This window comes from Phyllostomus hastatus, unplaced genomic scaffold, assembly GCF_019186645.2.
Source record: "Phyllostomus hastatus isolate PE091 unplaced genomic scaffold, TTU_PhHast_1.1 phas_contig_80, whole genome shotgun sequence".
Classification (NCBI taxonomy): Eukaryota; Metazoa; Chordata; class Mammalia; order Chiroptera; family Phyllostomidae; genus Phyllostomus; species Phyllostomus hastatus.
Window position 1 is genome coordinate 95,390 of NW_025333960.1, and position 16,412 is coordinate 111,801.

The 16,412-nt window shown below is 42.3% G+C and overlaps 1 protein-coding gene across 5 annotated transcripts in view; it reads right to left on the minus strand.

Annotated features, from left to right (window-relative positions):
- Positions 1-8,786: 8,786 nt before the first annotated feature.
- The window catches only part of GP9 (glycoprotein IX platelet), a 58,772-nt gene continuing 51,146 nt past the window's right edge, over positions 8,787-16,412 (minus strand). For 3 of the 5 annotated variants that reach the window (XM_045850004.1, XM_045850003.1, XM_045850008.1), the window contains 2 exons: positions 11,560-11,655; positions 8,787-10,614 (listed from right to left, as the gene is read on the minus strand). In XM_045850004.1, the coding sequence (XP_045705960.1) occupies positions 10,069-10,602 (534 nt within the window). In that variant the 5' untranslated portion in view covers positions 10,603-10,614; positions 11,560-11,655 and the 3' untranslated portion in view covers positions 8,787-10,068. Of the gene's footprint in view, positions 10,615-11,559; positions 11,659-16,412 lie in introns of all 5 variants that reach the window. The other 2 variants (XM_045850007.1, XM_045850006.1) reach the window with 1 other exon arrangement.

The window sequence follows — 16,412 nt, forward strand, 5'->3', positions numbered from 1 at the left end:
GCATTAACTTGCAGGCTCAAAAAAAAAAGCAGAAGATGGAATGCAGGAGAGATAAATTTGGAGTGGAAGGAATAGCACTAGGATGAAAGGAAGAGAAACATAAGGAATTGAGAGATATAAAAGTAATAAGAATTAAAAAAATAAAAAGTTACTTAAATAACAAGATAAAAATCAAACAATCAAACAACAGCAGGAAAAAAAACAAAAACAAAACAAAACAAAAAAACCTCTTGTTGGTTCCTAACTGGCCAAACCAGTTTTTCTGGTCTCACTGGTCAACAGGCTGAGGGGTGATTGGAATGCTTTTCACTCTTCCCAGTCAGTACTCAGTCAGTCTCTCGTGTACTGTCCCCAGGGCTAGCAGTGTGTTCTCCTCAGAGCTGATCTGATGCCTTGCCTTAGGACCCTGGGTGTGGGTATGGGTGCTCCCAAACACGCTCTCCGGAGCTCACTGCTGCTGTCTTCTGGGCTCCAGGTTCATGGTTTAAGCTCCATGGATCACAAGGGGTCGAGCCCTTCCCCCAAATTTCACCATGGTGGGCTCTGTGTTCTTGAGAAGCACCTGCATCTTTTCTGGATTCACGGTGTAAGCTCCAAAGATCGAGAGGGGTTGCACCCTTCCCAGAATTTCCCCACTGCAGGCTCCAGGAACCCACAAAGTGCCGCGTCTTTTCCAGGTTCACAGTGCGAGAGTCAGGAATCCTGAACGGGCACGTGCTCCCCCGAGTTCACCACTGCAGGCTCCAGAACCACAAGAACACCCATGCCCTTTCCTTGCTCAGGGCTGTAGGGTCTGGGTCTTCCACAGAACCACAATCTCACTGGGCTGGGGGTACAGGCTCACGGCCAGGCCGCCCTTGGTTGTGCAGGCTGGGGCATTCACTCTTCCCAGGGCTATGTGTGGGTGTTCGCAGGCCCTGTCTGATTGTCTCAGTCTCACTCCCTTCTCTGTGCCTTCAAGCAACAAGGCCTCCCTTGTGCTGATCAATCCTTGTTGTCCGGGGAGGGAGCAGTGACTCCACTCTCCCATGCGCCCTGAGGGAGACCCATGAGCACCGGGCCTTCTGGCTGCAACCTCCCTGGTCCCCGCACTGATCCCTGGGCCCTTATTATTCTTAAGCAGTCTCCTTACCGTCTGGTTTTTCAATGTCTGCTATAATTTTTTATGTCATTAATCAAAATGCCTGCTTTCATTAATGTTGCGATATCATAGGCCCCTTGCTCTGCTCCTCCACAGATCCGCGAGTTTCTCTCCCGTGCATAGAGGAAGGGGATTACACTTCTTCCAACAAAGCCGCCATCTTCCTAGTCCTGCATTTGTTATTTTCATTTCCTTGATTGTACCTAAAATATAGACAACATTCTATGTAATAGATAATAAATCTTCTTTGATGTAAGACCCAAGAAATGAAATAAAAGCCTGTCCAGGCAACGGTTGGTGTGCTCTCCCCTTGAGAGAGTGGCCAAGGTGCTCTCTCCCCTTGAGAAAAGTGGCCATAGGACTCTCATCTTAAGGGAGAGAGTGCTGTTCTTTTTTCTCCACAGGACTGCTGTAGTCTGTGTGCACTTGTTTTCATCTTCAGCCACAACACACAGACTGTGCTGGCCAGAGTCTGCCACAGTGTACACAGAAAGTCCTATAGACTTCACCAAAAACTACTCGACCTAATAAGTGAATTTGGCAAAACAGCACGATACAAATTCAATATTCAGAAATCAAAGGCATTCTTGTATGCCAACAATGAAATATCAGAAAGAGAAATCAGGAGAAAAAATCCCATTTCATATAGCAATAAGAAAAATAAAGTACTTAGGAATAAACCTAACAAAGGAAGTAAAAGACTTGTACTCAGAAAACTATACAATACTGAAGAAAGAAATTAAGGAAGACATAAACAAATGGAAGCCTGTACCATGCTCATGGATTGGAAGAATTAGCATCACCAAAATGTCCATACTACCCAAAGCAATTTATAGATTCAATGCAATCCCTATTAAAGTACCAATGACATATTTCTCAGATATAGAATAAACATTTCAGAAATTTATGTGGGACTATAAATGACCCTGAATAGCTGCAGCAATTTTGAGAAAGAATAACAAAGTAGGGAGGATCACAATACCTGATATAAAACTGTATTACAAGGCCCCAGTAATCAAAACAGGCTGGTACTAGCATAAAAAGAGACACATAGACCAATCAAACAGAACAGACAGCCCAGAAATAAACCCAAGTCTCTACTGTCCATTAATATTTGACAAAGAGGAAAGAAGCATAAAAGGGAGTAAAAATGTCCTCTTCAACAAATGTTGTTGGGATATCTGGACAACTACATGCAAAAAAAATGAAACTGGCTCACCAACTTATACCATACACAAAAATAAATTCAAGGTGCATAAAAGACTTAAATATAAGTCATGACACCATAAAACTCCAGAGGAAAATATTGGCAGGAAAATCTCAGACATTCCATGAAGCAACATCTTCAATGGTATGTCCCCTAAAGCAAGAGGCATAAAGGAAAGACCAAACAAATGGGACCTCATCAAATTACAAAGCTTCTGCATGGCTAAAGAAATCAGCATTAAAATGAAAGGAGAACCAACTATATTGGAAGACACATTTGCCAATGATACCTTGGACAAGGGTTGAATCTCCAAAATATATAAAGAACTCACACAACTCCACTCCAGGAAGACAAAAAACCCAATTAATAAATGGGCAAAAGGCTTGAACAGAAACTTCTCCAAGGAGGACATACAGAGGGCCCAAAGACATCTGAAAAGATGCTCAGCATCACAAGCCATCAGAGAAATGAAAAGTAAAACCACAATGAGGTACCACTTCACACCAGTTAGAATGGCCATCATAAGCAAATCAATAAACAAGTGTTGGAGAGGATGTGGAGAAAAGGGAACCCTAGTGTACTGTTGGTGGGATTGCAGACTGGTGCAACCACTGTGGAAAAGCAGTATGGAATTTCCTCAGAAAACTGAAAATGGAATGACCTGTTGACCTGACAATTCCACTGCTAGGATTATATCCTAAGAACCCTGAACCAATACAAAAGAACATATGCACCCCAATGTTCATAGCAGAACAATTTACAATAGCCAAGTGCTGAAATCAACCTAAGTGCCCATTAGTAAAGGAGTAGATCAAAAAACTATGGTACATTTACACAATGGAATTCTACACAGCAGAGAGAAAGAAGGAGCTCCCACCCTTTGTGAAAGCATGAATAGCATTGGAGAGCATTATGTTAAGTGAGATAAGCCAGGCAGTGAGGGACAAATACCATAGGATCTCACCTTTAACTGGAACATAATCAACAAAAGATAAAAGCAAACAAAATATACCTAGAGTTATTGAAATTAAAACTTCCCTCTGGGAAGTTCTACCCAGAGGGGAGGGGGGAGGTGACTGTGGGAAGAAGAGTTTTCAGGAACTACTATAAAGGACACATGGACAAAACCAAGGGGGAGGGTGGAAGCAAGGGAGGGAGATGGGTTTGGAGGGTGTGGAGGGGAGGGACAGGGAGAAAATACAGACAACTGTAATTGAACAATAAAATAATTTAATTTTTTAAAGATTTTCTTTATTTTTTTAAATATATTTTATTGATTATACTATTACAGCTGTCTCATTTTCTCCCCTTCACTCACCTCTACCCTGCACACCCCCTCCTACCCATATTCCCCACTTTAGTTCATGTCCATGGTTCATATACATAAGTTCTTTCACTTCTACATTTCCTATACTATTCTTGCCCTCCTCATTTCTATTTTCTACCCACCATATATACTACTTATTCTCTGTACCCTTTCCCCTCTTTCCCCCTCCCACTCCCCTGTTGATAACCTTCCATGTGATCTCCATTTCTGTGTTTCTCTGTTCCTGTTCTAGCTGTTTGCTTGGTTTGCTTTTGTTTTTGTTTTAGGTGGGTTGTTAATGATTGTGTTTGCTGTCATTTTACTGTTCATGTTTTTATCTTCTTTTTCTTAGATAAATCCCTTTAACGTTTCATAAAATAAGGGCTTGATGATGATGAACTCGTTTACCTTGACCTTACCTGAGAAGCACTTTATCTGTCCTTCCATTCTAAATGAAAACTTTGCTGGGTAGACGAATCTTGAATGTAGGTCCTTGCCTTTCATGACTTGGACTACTTTTTTCCAGCCCCTTCTTGCCTGCAAGATCTCTTCTGAGAAATCAGCTAATTGTCTGATGGGAACTCCTTTGTAGGTAACTGTCTCCTTTTCTCTTGCTGCTTCTAGGATTCTCTCATTTTAATCTTGGTTGATGTAATTATGATGTGCTTTGGTGTGTTCCTCCTTGGGTCCAACTTCTTTGGGACTCTCTGAGCTTCCTGGACTCCCTGGAAGTCTATTTCCTTTGCCAGAATGGGGAAGTTCTCCTTCATTATTTGTTCAAATAACTTTTCCACTTTCGCTCTTCCTCTTCTCCTTCTGGTACCCCTATAATTTGGATGTTGGGATGCTTAAAAATGTCCTGGAAGTTCCTAAGCCTCTCTTCACTTTTTTGAATTCTTATTTCTTCATTCTTTTCTGTTTGGATGTTTCTTTCTTCCTTCTGATCCCTTCCATTGATTTGAGTCCCAGTTTACTTTCCATCCCTATTGGTTCCCTGTACATTTTCCTTTATTTCACTTAGCATAGCCTTCATTTTTTCATCTAATTTGCAACCAAATTCAACCAATTCTGTGAGCATCCTGATTACCAGTGTTTTGAACTGTGCACCTGATAGGTTGGCTATCTCTTTGTTGTTTAGTAGTATTTTTTTCTCAAGCTTTGCTCTGCTCTTTCATTTGGGCCATTTTTTTTTTTGCCTTGATGCGCCTGTTACATAGTTAGGGGTGGAGCCTTAGGTATTCTCCCAGGTGGGGTAACCCTTGTCTCTGTGTTTTGATGCTGTATGTGGGGCAAGAGTCTGAGAGGGAACGATGGCACTTGCTCCACTCTCTGATAGATTTCAGTCACTTCCCCCACTTTCCACAATCAAATTGGGCCCTTCTGGTGCTGATTCCCATGTGGGTGATTTTGTGTATGTTCTGGGACCCTGTGGGTCTCTCCAGTGAACTCTCCTGTGAGGCTGGGAATTTCTCCCAGTGCCTCAACCTCCACAGGTGTTTTCAATCAGTGGTTTGAGGCTTTATTTCCCCATGCTAGGGCCCTGGGTTGCACAGTCCATCCCATTCCTCAGGAGTTTCTCCTGGTTTATCTGCACGTGAATGTGGAATTGCCCAGTCCACAATCCACCACCTCTCTTGGTCCACCAGCCGCCACCTTGCCAGCCAGCTGCAGCCTTGCATGCCCCACTCCACAATCTGCTGCCTCACTGGGTCCGCCAGCCACCACCTTGCCGGGAGTCCTCTCTGCCTGCCTGCCTGTCTCTGTCCTTCCTACTGGTCTGGATGAATATTTCTTCCTTAACTCCATACAGTTGGTTACTCCATAGTTGTTGGACTTCCATACAGTTGATTTTCTGTCAGTTCTGGTTGTTTTTTGTTTTTAAGTTGTTGTCCTTTCTTTGGTTGTGCAAGGAGGCACAGTGTGTCTACCTATGCTTCCATCTTGTCCAGAAGTTCAATAAAATAATTTAAATTAAAAATAAATAAAAAGCTTGTCAATAAAAATAAATAAATTCTTTTTAAAAAGGAACAATCTAAGAATAACCAGAGGGGAGGTAGGAGGGTATAATGGGGGGAAGGATTTTCAGGAATTAATATGAAGGACACATGGACAAAACCAAGGGTGGATGGAAGCAAGGGAGGGAGGTGGGTTTGGCTGTGGTGGGGGGAGTGATGGGGGAAAATGCAGACAACTGTAGTTGAACAATAATAAAATATTTTTTTAAAAAAAGAAATATGTATATTGTACTTTGTTTTTACCACCTTAACTCCAGTCTTTAATAGTTAAGTGAAATGTGGCATGAGATGTATAAAAAGAGTCATTTTAGCCAGTTGGTGAAAGATAAATACCATATGCTCTCACCTATAAGTGGAACCTTATCAACTAAACAAAAAAGCAAGCAAAATATGACCAGAGACAGTGAAATAAAAAACAAACTCCCAGTAGCCAGAGGGGAAATGGGAATGGGTTAATGGGGGAAGGAAATGGAAGAGTTATCAAGGAACATGTGTAAAGGACCCATGAACAAAGCCAAAGGGCATAGGATTGAGGGTAGGAGGTGAGGATGTTTTTGATGGAGGAAAGTACTGATGGGAAAATGGAAACAACGGTACTTGAACAAAAAGAAAAAGGGAAAAAAAGAAGATGCAGTTTGACACCTTTCCAATTGCCAAAATAAAAAAGATCTTGAATAAAAAATAAAATAAAATAAAATAAATTAAAATAAAATAAAATATGAATATAAGTTTTAAAAAGCCATTTTGTTTTAAATAAGGAATTTAAAAATTAATAAGAAAAACCCTGGCTGGTGTAGCTCAGTGGATTGAGTGCAGGTCTGTAGACCAAAAGGTTGCTGGTTCAATTTCCCAGTCAGGGCACATGCCTGGATCGCAGGCCAGGTCCCCAGTATTGGGTGCAGAAGAGGCAACCACACACTGATATTTCACTCCCTCTCCTTCCCCCTTCCTTCCCTTTGTCTATAAAAAAATTAATAAAATCTTTTAAAAAAATAAGAAAAAAGTGGCCCTAACTGCCAGTGTGGATTACTTTACTCATCATCAGTTATAAAACATTTCATGTAAATTCTGCATTTTATGACATTTACTCCTAGTCCAGTGGAACATTTTCCAAGATAGATCATGTACTAGGCCACAAAACAAGCCTCAAGAAAGTCAAGAAAATTAAAAGATATCTACCATATTATCTGACCACAATTTTAAAAATAATTAAAATTAAGCTAAAAATAAAAGAGAAAAAACCACGTATGTGAAGATTAAACAACATGCTCCCAAACAATAGATCAAAGAGGAAAACAAATAGAAAACTAAATCTGCGTTGAGACTCACACAAATTGAAAACAACCTAACAAAATCTAGCAGGAAGAAAAAGCAGTTACAAGAGAAAACACTATAGCTATATATGGCTACCAAAAGAGCAGGGAAAAATTCCAAATAATCAGTTAAATTTACCCCAGAAGAAACCACAGAAATAAAAAGAAACAAAAAATAAGTAGAAGAAAATTTATAACAAAGATCTGAGTACAATTAAGAAAAATAATAATACAAGATAAAAGGTGAATAAAATAAAGGCTGCTTCAATAAAAAAATAAAATAAAATGGACAACCCAATAGTCAGATGTTGGGAACCCTCTGCCTGGTTTCAGAAGCTGTAACCCCCCATGGTTAAGGCTGAGTGAAAGACTTTGGGACCATAAGCCACTAAGAAGACAAAGCTTAACTCCCTGTCAGGGAGTTAAGCCACTGCCCCCTTTACTTCACCCTGCTTGGCCCCAAGCCTGACTGGTTAGCCAATGATGGGTAAGATTCCTCAAGGGAGGGATGACATAAGACAGGCATGGTCATGAAGGGGCCCCTAGGGAAAGACTTGGAGGGCTATGGACCCTCACCCCTCAGCTTTGACATAGCCTGAGTGCTCATTGTCTACAAGAAGTCTCCTAATCAGAACTTCCCCAATATGGCAAGGGAAATAGACTTCCAGGAAGTCCAGGAAGCTCAGAGAGTCCCAAATAGGTTGGACCCAAGGAGGAACACGCCAAAGCACATCATAATTACATTACCCAAGATAAAAATGGAGAGAATTCTAGAAGCAGCAAGAGATAAGGGGACAGTTACCTACAAAGGAGTTCCCATCAGAATGTCAGCTGATTTCTCAAAAGAGACTTTACAGGCAAGGAGGAGCTGGAAAGAAGTATTCCAAGTCATGAAAGGCAAGGACCTACATCCAAGATTGCTCTATCCACCAAAGCTTTCATTTAGAATGGAAGGGCAGAGAAAGTGCTTCTCAGATAAGGTCATGTTAAAGGAGTTCATCATCACCAAGCCCTTATTATATGAAACGTTAAAGGGATTTATCTAAGAAAAAGGTCAAAAATATGAACAATAAAATGACATCAAATTAACAACTATTAACAAATGACCCTAAAAGAAAAACAATGAAAACAAAATCTAAGCAAACAACTAGAACAGGAACAGAATCAGAGAAATGGATATCGTACAGAGGGAATTCAGTGGGGAGGGGCAAGAGAGGAATAGGGGGAAAAGGTACAGGGAAGAAGAAGCATAATTAGTAGGCATAAAATAGATGGGGAAAGATAAAAATGGTATGGGAAACAGAGGACTCAAAGAACTTGTATATACAACCCATGGAAATGAACTAAGTTGGGGGGATGCTAGAGGGTTGCGAGGCAGGGTGGAGGGGGGGATGAAGGGAGGAAATTAGGAAAACTGTAATAGCATAATCAATAAAAAATACTTTAGAAAGAAAAAGAAAATACTCATAAAGGAAACAATCACGATGATGATGCCATGGGGAATGGATAGACTGATAGCAGTGACAGAGCTGGCATTTTGCTTATAGTGGGGATAAAGTCCATGGTTGTTTAGTGCTAGTAGTGACAGCAGAAATGAGGGAATGGTGGTGGGAAACAGTGGAGGCCACTCCATGCGGGTGGGAGAACAATATCTTCCTGTCAGGATTTTCACAGGGTGCAGAAAATGACCATTGTGAGGGGTTGCATACTCTGTGCCCAATAAGTAGATGACAGATTTTACTATTGTTTTCATTAGGTAGCATTTTTATAGCTGATTCCTAGTAAACAAATTACAGACTCTCAGCCTATGCTCCATCTAATTGATAATATATATTTGTCTTATTATCAATTAAATTTTTATTTAATTGCCAACACTTGAATAACTCAGAGATTTCACATAAAAATATAGATTTCAGTCTCTAGAAGAATGGAATACTGGGCACCTTGGCCCACCTGGGTCCTCATCTCCACTTGGTAGCATTTGTCTGAAACTCTTTGGATGAAACGTGGGATCTCTGATTTGCCAGTCTCCACCACTTCCTACTATTCATCCTTCACCTTGAGTTTGAGTAGGTGCCCTTCAGTGGCACTCGGTGCCCACTTGGCCTTCCTTGTGGCACCTTCTGAGTCATAGGACCACTACATGGAACAGCTCCTTAAGGGAGGGACCTTGGTGTAATTATATTTGCATTTTGGTTGGCCAGTAACAAACTTAAATGTTATCTTGTAAGGTGTAGAAAAGTTTATTTTATCTGCTGGTACTGTAACTCCTCTGAGGGAGAGAAGTGTCTTGTTTGAAGAATCTGGAGGCAGAAAACTGTACTTGAACAATTAAAATAAAATAAAATTTTTTAAAAAAGAATATGGTACATGGGGTAGAAGTGGGACCCCAGAGTTTGCAGGTGTCTGATGTCAGCACCAGGAAGGAAGTCATTTCCATGAGAAATGGACTGACTTGATGTTTTGTTTCTGAAGAAGAGGGGTAGAGAGGAAATAAAGGGGAGAGAAACTAGTGCAGAAGAGAAAGGATATGGTCAGGTGAACCCGGACGGCCTCGGGGCCAGAGTAGTCAAAGGCAATAATATTGGGAATGAAGTGTCTTTCAGTATATGTCTGTTGCAGAGATGGCCAACGCCCTCTTCAGTACCTCCTGTCTATTCACTGCTGTGTTGTAAGAGTTTTCTCTTAAATTTGGAGAGGGACTGAATAGTGATGTGCAATTGGCCTGGGCTGTCAAGAGTAGGGCAGGGTTTGAGAACTGATACCCTGGGACCTGGCAGGCCCTGGGGAAGGGCTCTGGATATCCAGATTTTGGAATTGGGAGTGGGTAGTTGGAAGTAAGTTGGACAGCCCATTTTACTTAGAAACTTAGGGGACAAACACCAACTGATATCTAGTCATAAAGAAAAATAAACCCAGGTTTCCAGAAGCTGAGAGGGGAAAACAATCTCTGAGCTTGAATAAAATGGCTGAGTAGCCAGTTTATTTTTTGTTACAGGTGGTTCTGGCTAATCAGGGCTGGTAGAATCTGGGGCGGGGCTCAGGTCCTCGCTGCCTGGCCTGAGGGTGACCCTGGGAGTCTAGGCTCAGTACAGGGACTCTGTGGCAGTGCACAACAGACCTGCCAGGAGAGCCAGGCCCATTGTGACCACAACAACCAGTGCTACATCCCACCAGACCTCTGGGTAGGCCCATGATGCCTGTAGCTGCCAGCCGCAGTTGCCCAGCTCATAGCCTGTGAGTTGGTCCAGTGGGTGGATGGTAGCAAGGCCAGGGCTGGCACAGTGGACATGTGGCAGGGCCTCAGGTGTGTGATCTTCCAGCCAGAGGCGCAGGTAGGTAAGGCTGCAGTCACAGTGCCAGGGGTTCTGTGTCACATCAAGTGTCTGCAGCTGGAGCAGGTTGTCGAGGGTGCCAGGGGGCATGGAACGAAGGCTGTTGTTGGCCAGCAGGAGGTGGCGGGTGTGGGCTGGCAGGGCAGGCAAGGATGTGAGTCCTCGCCCGCTGCAGTCCACCCACAGCCCCATGGTTTCCAGAGCGTGGCAGGTGCATGGTGCAGGGCAGTCCTTGGTGGCCTCCGTGGTAGCCCAGAGCAGGAACAGGGCTGCCCAAGTAGGCATTGTGCAGGCTGGCTGTGGGAAGAGTGGCAGTGAGGTAAGGGAGTGCCTGGCAGCCTGCACCCCATCCCAAGAACCAGTGGGTACCATGAAAACAATGGTATCTGACCTGGGTCAAAGAACCATTACCTTCTCAGGCCTTAGCTTTCTTGCCTGCAAAACTTTGGTGGTAAAGACTGAAGGAAGTAAAATGTGGCCAATGTGGGTCTGGCTGATCCAGAGGGCAGGACTGAATACTCAGATGGCAGGACAGTGAGGGTGGCTGAGGTGGGGAAGGGAGCAGGGGTAACTTCTAAAGGGGACAGGACCTCAGGAGGTGGGGGAAGCAGGTCCCTGCTACATGATTTACAGTCCTGGCCTTTGGTTGCTAGAACCAGGAAAGGCTGCTTCCAGCCTCCCTGCCTAAGCCTCGGGTTAGGCCGATGGTATGGACTTCACATACCACACCTCATCCCATTAGTTCTAACAGCTTGCTATGTAGAAGAGAGCACTACAAGGATCCTGAGGAGGGAGCGGCAAAGGGGTACCAGGTGGGGCTTCCTCTGGAGAGATAATTATCCAGGCTTGGGGAATTGAGGCCCAGAGACAGTGTGATTTGCACAGAGCACCCAGTTGTCTCTGCCAGAAACCAAACTCAAACTCAAGTCTCATGAGCCCCTTTTCTGCCTAACTCACTGCCTCCTCTCCACAACTGTTTCCCCCCTTTCTAAGACAAGCTCTCCCAACCTCCTGCCCCTCTTCACCCTAGGGCAAGCTTCCATTGAATTTTCACTGAATAAACCAATGAATCAACTTAGCCAAAGAGCAGGTGTTTCAGAGTGAATGCTCCAACCAACCCCATCTTCTAAAAGGAAGAGCAAAAGGAGGCACAGAGACAGGACTTGACAGCTGGCCTCCTCTTAACCTGAGAGGGGTCCCTGGTGTGGGAGGTAGTATTGAGTAATAAGGAGGGTCACTTACCTTCAAGGACTACAGTCAGGTTTCCCTTTCTGTGGCCTGAATTGTCCTGGTTGAGGCTGAAGTGGAAGTTCTCTGTAAAGCTGCTGACTGTGGCCACTGCTTGAGAGGGAGGAAGGAAGTGATAAAAATAGCCTGGCTTATCCACTACATGCAGCCCTGCAGGACCTATCTCCAAAGGCAGGGGGCCCTGGTGTCCCAGTGCCTTGGGTACAGAAGTTTAGGTTAACCTGAGTTTACAGAAGCAGGCTAATAGTTCATGTCACTGAATCACCGATGCCTCAATGAGCCTCAGTTCAGGGTGTGTGGTAGGATGAAAAAGGCCCTGCATCTGGACCCAGGTGTAGGGGAGGATTTCTATGAGGAGGAGGCCTCAGAGATGAGTGGCTTTGCTAGTTGCTTCTCCAAATCTCAGTTTTCATTAACTGGAAAATGGGAGCAATAACCCTTGTCCTGCTCGCCTCACAGAGATGTGAGTTGGGCAGCAACAATGGGCAGGCCAAAAATTCTACTGGAGAGGGTGATTTAGTTTTCAGTTTTCTTTGACCCTGAATAGGTTAAAAAAAAAAGCCTTTTTGCTGCCATTGCATCATTAGCACATTCTAACACTTCCTGATCCCGTTTTAAAAATATGGACATATAGGCCTGAGGTTCAGAGTGCCTATCACACATTACTCTCTAGGTGGAATGTAAGGCTATTATTTGATTTGCATTACATTTATTTCTATAGCTACATTCTCCTTAGGGAAGTGACATCAGTTTTCCATTTGTTAGTGAAATAAAGTTCCCTTTAAAAGAGAAATGTACTTTTTATTTAATTATATCTCTAAATCTTATTTTTTAATTTATTTGTTTTTATTTTTATTGTTTCTGCTAGTACAGTTGTTCCTGCTTTTCCTCCCTTTCCCCACCTTCACCCAGGCCCACCTTCTTTCTGGCCTAAGTCAATCCCCATGTGTCCATGGGTTGTGCATAAATGTTCTTTGGTTAATCACTTCACAATCTTTCATCCTGCCCCAATTTCTTTTCTGGCAGCTGTCAGTTTCATGTATCTAAGCTTCTCTTATTACTTCATTTGTTAGTTTACTGTGTTCATTAAATTCCAAATATCAATGAGACCATATGGTATTTGTCTTTCACTGACTGGCTTGTTTCACTTAGCATAATATTCTCCAGGTCCATCCATACTGTTGCAAAATGTAAGAGTTTCTTCTTTTGTACTTCTGCATGGTATTCCATTGTGTAAATGTACCACTGCTGTTTTATCCACTCATCTACTAATAGGCACTAAGGCTGTTTCCAGATCTTGGCTGTTGTACATAGTGCTGCTATGAACATAGCAGTACATATATTTTTTTGTCTTGGTGTTCCAGTATCCTCAGGATATATTCCCAGAAGTGGAATTGCTGGGTCAAAGAAAGTTCCCATGTTTAATTTTTAAAGGATACTCCATACTGTTTTTCACAGTGGCTGCACCAGACTGCATTCCCACCAACAGTGCACTGGATTCCCTTTACTCCACATCCTCAACAAAAATTGTTTGTTAATTTATTGATGGTAGCCATCCTGGCAAGTATAAGGTAATAATATCTCACTGAAGTTTCAGTGTTCTTTTCTCTGTTGATCAGTGATGTTGAACAGCAGTTTTGCTCCTTTCTTAATCGGGTTGTTTGTCATCCTGGTATCAAGTGGTATTAGTTCTCTGTATATTTTGGAGATCGAACCCTTATCAGATATATCATTAGCAAAATGTTCTCCCATACAGTGGGTTCCCTATTCATCTTGCTGATGTTTACTTTAGCTGTGCAGAAGCTTTTGAATTTGATATAGTCCTATTTGTTTATTTTTTCCTTTGTTTTATGTTTTAGGAGATATATTGGCAAAAATACAGCAACATGGAATATCTGAGATTTTACAGCCTATGTTTTCTTTTAGGATTTTTATGGTTTCGTGACTTACATTTAAGTCTTTTATCCATTTTGAGTTTATTTTTGTGTGTGGTGTAAGTTGATGGTCTAGATCCTTTTTTTTTTTTTGCGTGTATTGTACCTGTCCAGTTTTCCCACACCATTTATTGAAGAGACTGTCTTTGCTCCATTGTATACTCTTGCCATCTTTGTTAAATATCAATTGTTCATAAAGGCATGAGTTTACTCCTGGGCTCTCTGTCCTGCTCCATTGATATTTACGTCTGTTCTTATATCAATATCAGGCTGTTTTTATAACAATGGCCTTATGGTACAGTTTAATAATCCAGAGTTGTGATACATCCAGCTTTGTTCTTCTTTCACAAGATTGCTGAGGTTAATCGGGGTCTTATTTGGTTTCAGATTAAATTTCCCCCTTTTTATTTTTAAATTTTTATTGTATTTTTTCCATTACCATTTATCTCTGTTATAACCTCTTCCACCTCCACTCACTCCCTCCCCCTGGAAATCACCACACTGTTATCCATGTTTATGAGTCACTTTTGTTTTTGGCTTGAACCCTCCATCCCCTCACCCTCCCACCACCAGAGAGCTGTCAGCCTACTCCCTATCTATGGGTCTGTCTCTGTTTTATTTGTTAGTTCACATGGTTCACTAGATTCCACATATAAATGAAATCATATGGTATTTATCTTTTTCTGACTGGTTTATTTCACTTAGCATAATGTTCTCCAGGTCCACCCATGATGTTTCAAAGGGTAAAAGTCATTTTTCTTTTTTATGGCTGAGTAGTATTCCACACTGTAATGTACCATAGTTGTTGTATCCATTTACCTACTGATGACACTTGGACTGCTTCCAAATCTTGTAAACAACACTGCAATGAACATAGAGGTGCTTTATACTCTTTCAAATTCACGCTTCTTTGGTTTAATTCCAAGAAGGGAATTGCTGAGAAAAGGGCAATTTTAATTTTTAATTTTTGAGGCAATTCCATACAGCCTTCAACAGTGGCTGTACCAACCTGCATTCCTGCCTACAGTGTAAGAGGGTCCCCCTTTTCCCACATCCTCACCAGCAATTATTGTTTGTTGATTTACTGATGAAAAGGGTGAAGTGATATATTGTAATAGGGTGCAGCCAAGAGGGGCCCTAAATAGGGATTTGTAATGGGGTCCAGAACTTGATGTCCAGGAAATATTTATATATATTCCTCACCCCCACAAGTCTGAGCTGAGGGATGGGACACATGGAGCAGGGCCACTGAGAGTTGTTTTGAATAGCAACAATTTTGCAGATGACCTCTAGAACAGTCATTTAACATATCTATAACCTTCAACTGGTTTCATAAATATGTTGAACAGCTGTGGCCATGCTTTGAGCCAGGGGAATGGGAGTGACTTCAACCCATAATGTAACTGGGAGGCAACTCCCCCTGGTTACAGAGCCTGCATAAGAACTTGGAGATGATTGGCTCCACACCACAGGGCCACATCTGCCTGGACTTACTATGGCAGCCCAGTAAATATGGAAAAATATGGGAGTGCTGGCAGCTGTGGCAAATTGTAAGAGGAGTCAGAAATGGAACGACAGAGGAAGATTGATGCTGGGATTTAAACCCAGGCATGGCAGCCATGTGGGGTCTTTTTGGGACCACTTGGCTTGGGCAGAGAAGAACCATGGACTTCTGTTTCTTTTATTGAGATATGGTACCCCAGACTGGGCAGAAGGGAAAAGAAGGACTGTGTGTTTGTGGGTATTCTAAAGGACTTTAGTATATCAATAAAGACATTAAGTCATTACTCTTAAGTTTGTATAACACTTTAAATAAAGAAACCCTTTCCTTTTCACCAAACTCTGGCATTGAGAGATGTCTTTCCCTGGCAGTGGGCAAGGCAAACCTAGTACGGGGCCGGGGAGACCCCTGGAGCACAAGGGTAGGTCCATTCAGTAATAGTATATCATTCACCCCACCCAGGTCTGTTCTGTAACAATCTCATTGTAGTTTTTGTATTTCTCTGATGACTAGTAACAATGAGCATCTTTTCATATATTTATTGAGCATCTGTATGATCTTTTTGGATGAGTGTCTATACAGACCATGCAACCCAGGCTTCCAGCACAGGAAAAAAAAAAAGCCTCAAAACCACTGACTATAAAAATCTGTGGAGGTTGTGGCAGTGGGAGAAACCCCTAGCCTTACAGGAGAGTTCATTGCAGAGAACCACAGCATCCTAAAATGTACACAAACCCATCCACCAGGAATTAGCAACAGAAGGGCCCAATGGGCTTGTATGTAGCAGGATAAGTGACTGAAAGCCAGCAGAGAACAGAGAAAGCAGCACTGTTCCCTCTCTGACCCCTCCTCCACAGGCAGCACCACAAAGCAGCAAGATGGGTTTCCCTGCCCTGGTGAATAATTAAGGCTCCACCCCTTACAACTGGTGTGCTGAGACAAAGAAATATGACTCAAATGAAAGATCAGAGCTCCAAAAATAGAAATAAAAATTGAAGAGATAGCCAACCTATCAGATGCACAGTTCAAAATACAAGTAATCAGGAGGCCCACAGAAATGGTTAAGTGTGGTTGCAAAATGGAGGAAAAAGTGAAGGCTATGCAAAGTGAAATCAAGAAAAATATACAGGGAACCAACAGTGAAGGGAAGGAAACAAGGATTCACATCAACAATTTGGAGCATTAGGAAGAAAGAAACATTCAACCAGAACAAAATGAAGAGAAAAGAATTCAAAAAATGAAGAGAGGCATAGGAACCTTCAGGGCAATTTTAAACAATTTAACATCAAAACCATAGGGGTGCCAGAATGAAGAGAGGAAGAGCAACAAGTGGAAAAGTTATTTGAACAAATAATGAAGGAACATTTCCCCAATTAGGCAAAGGAAACAGACTTCCAGGAAGTTCAGGAAGC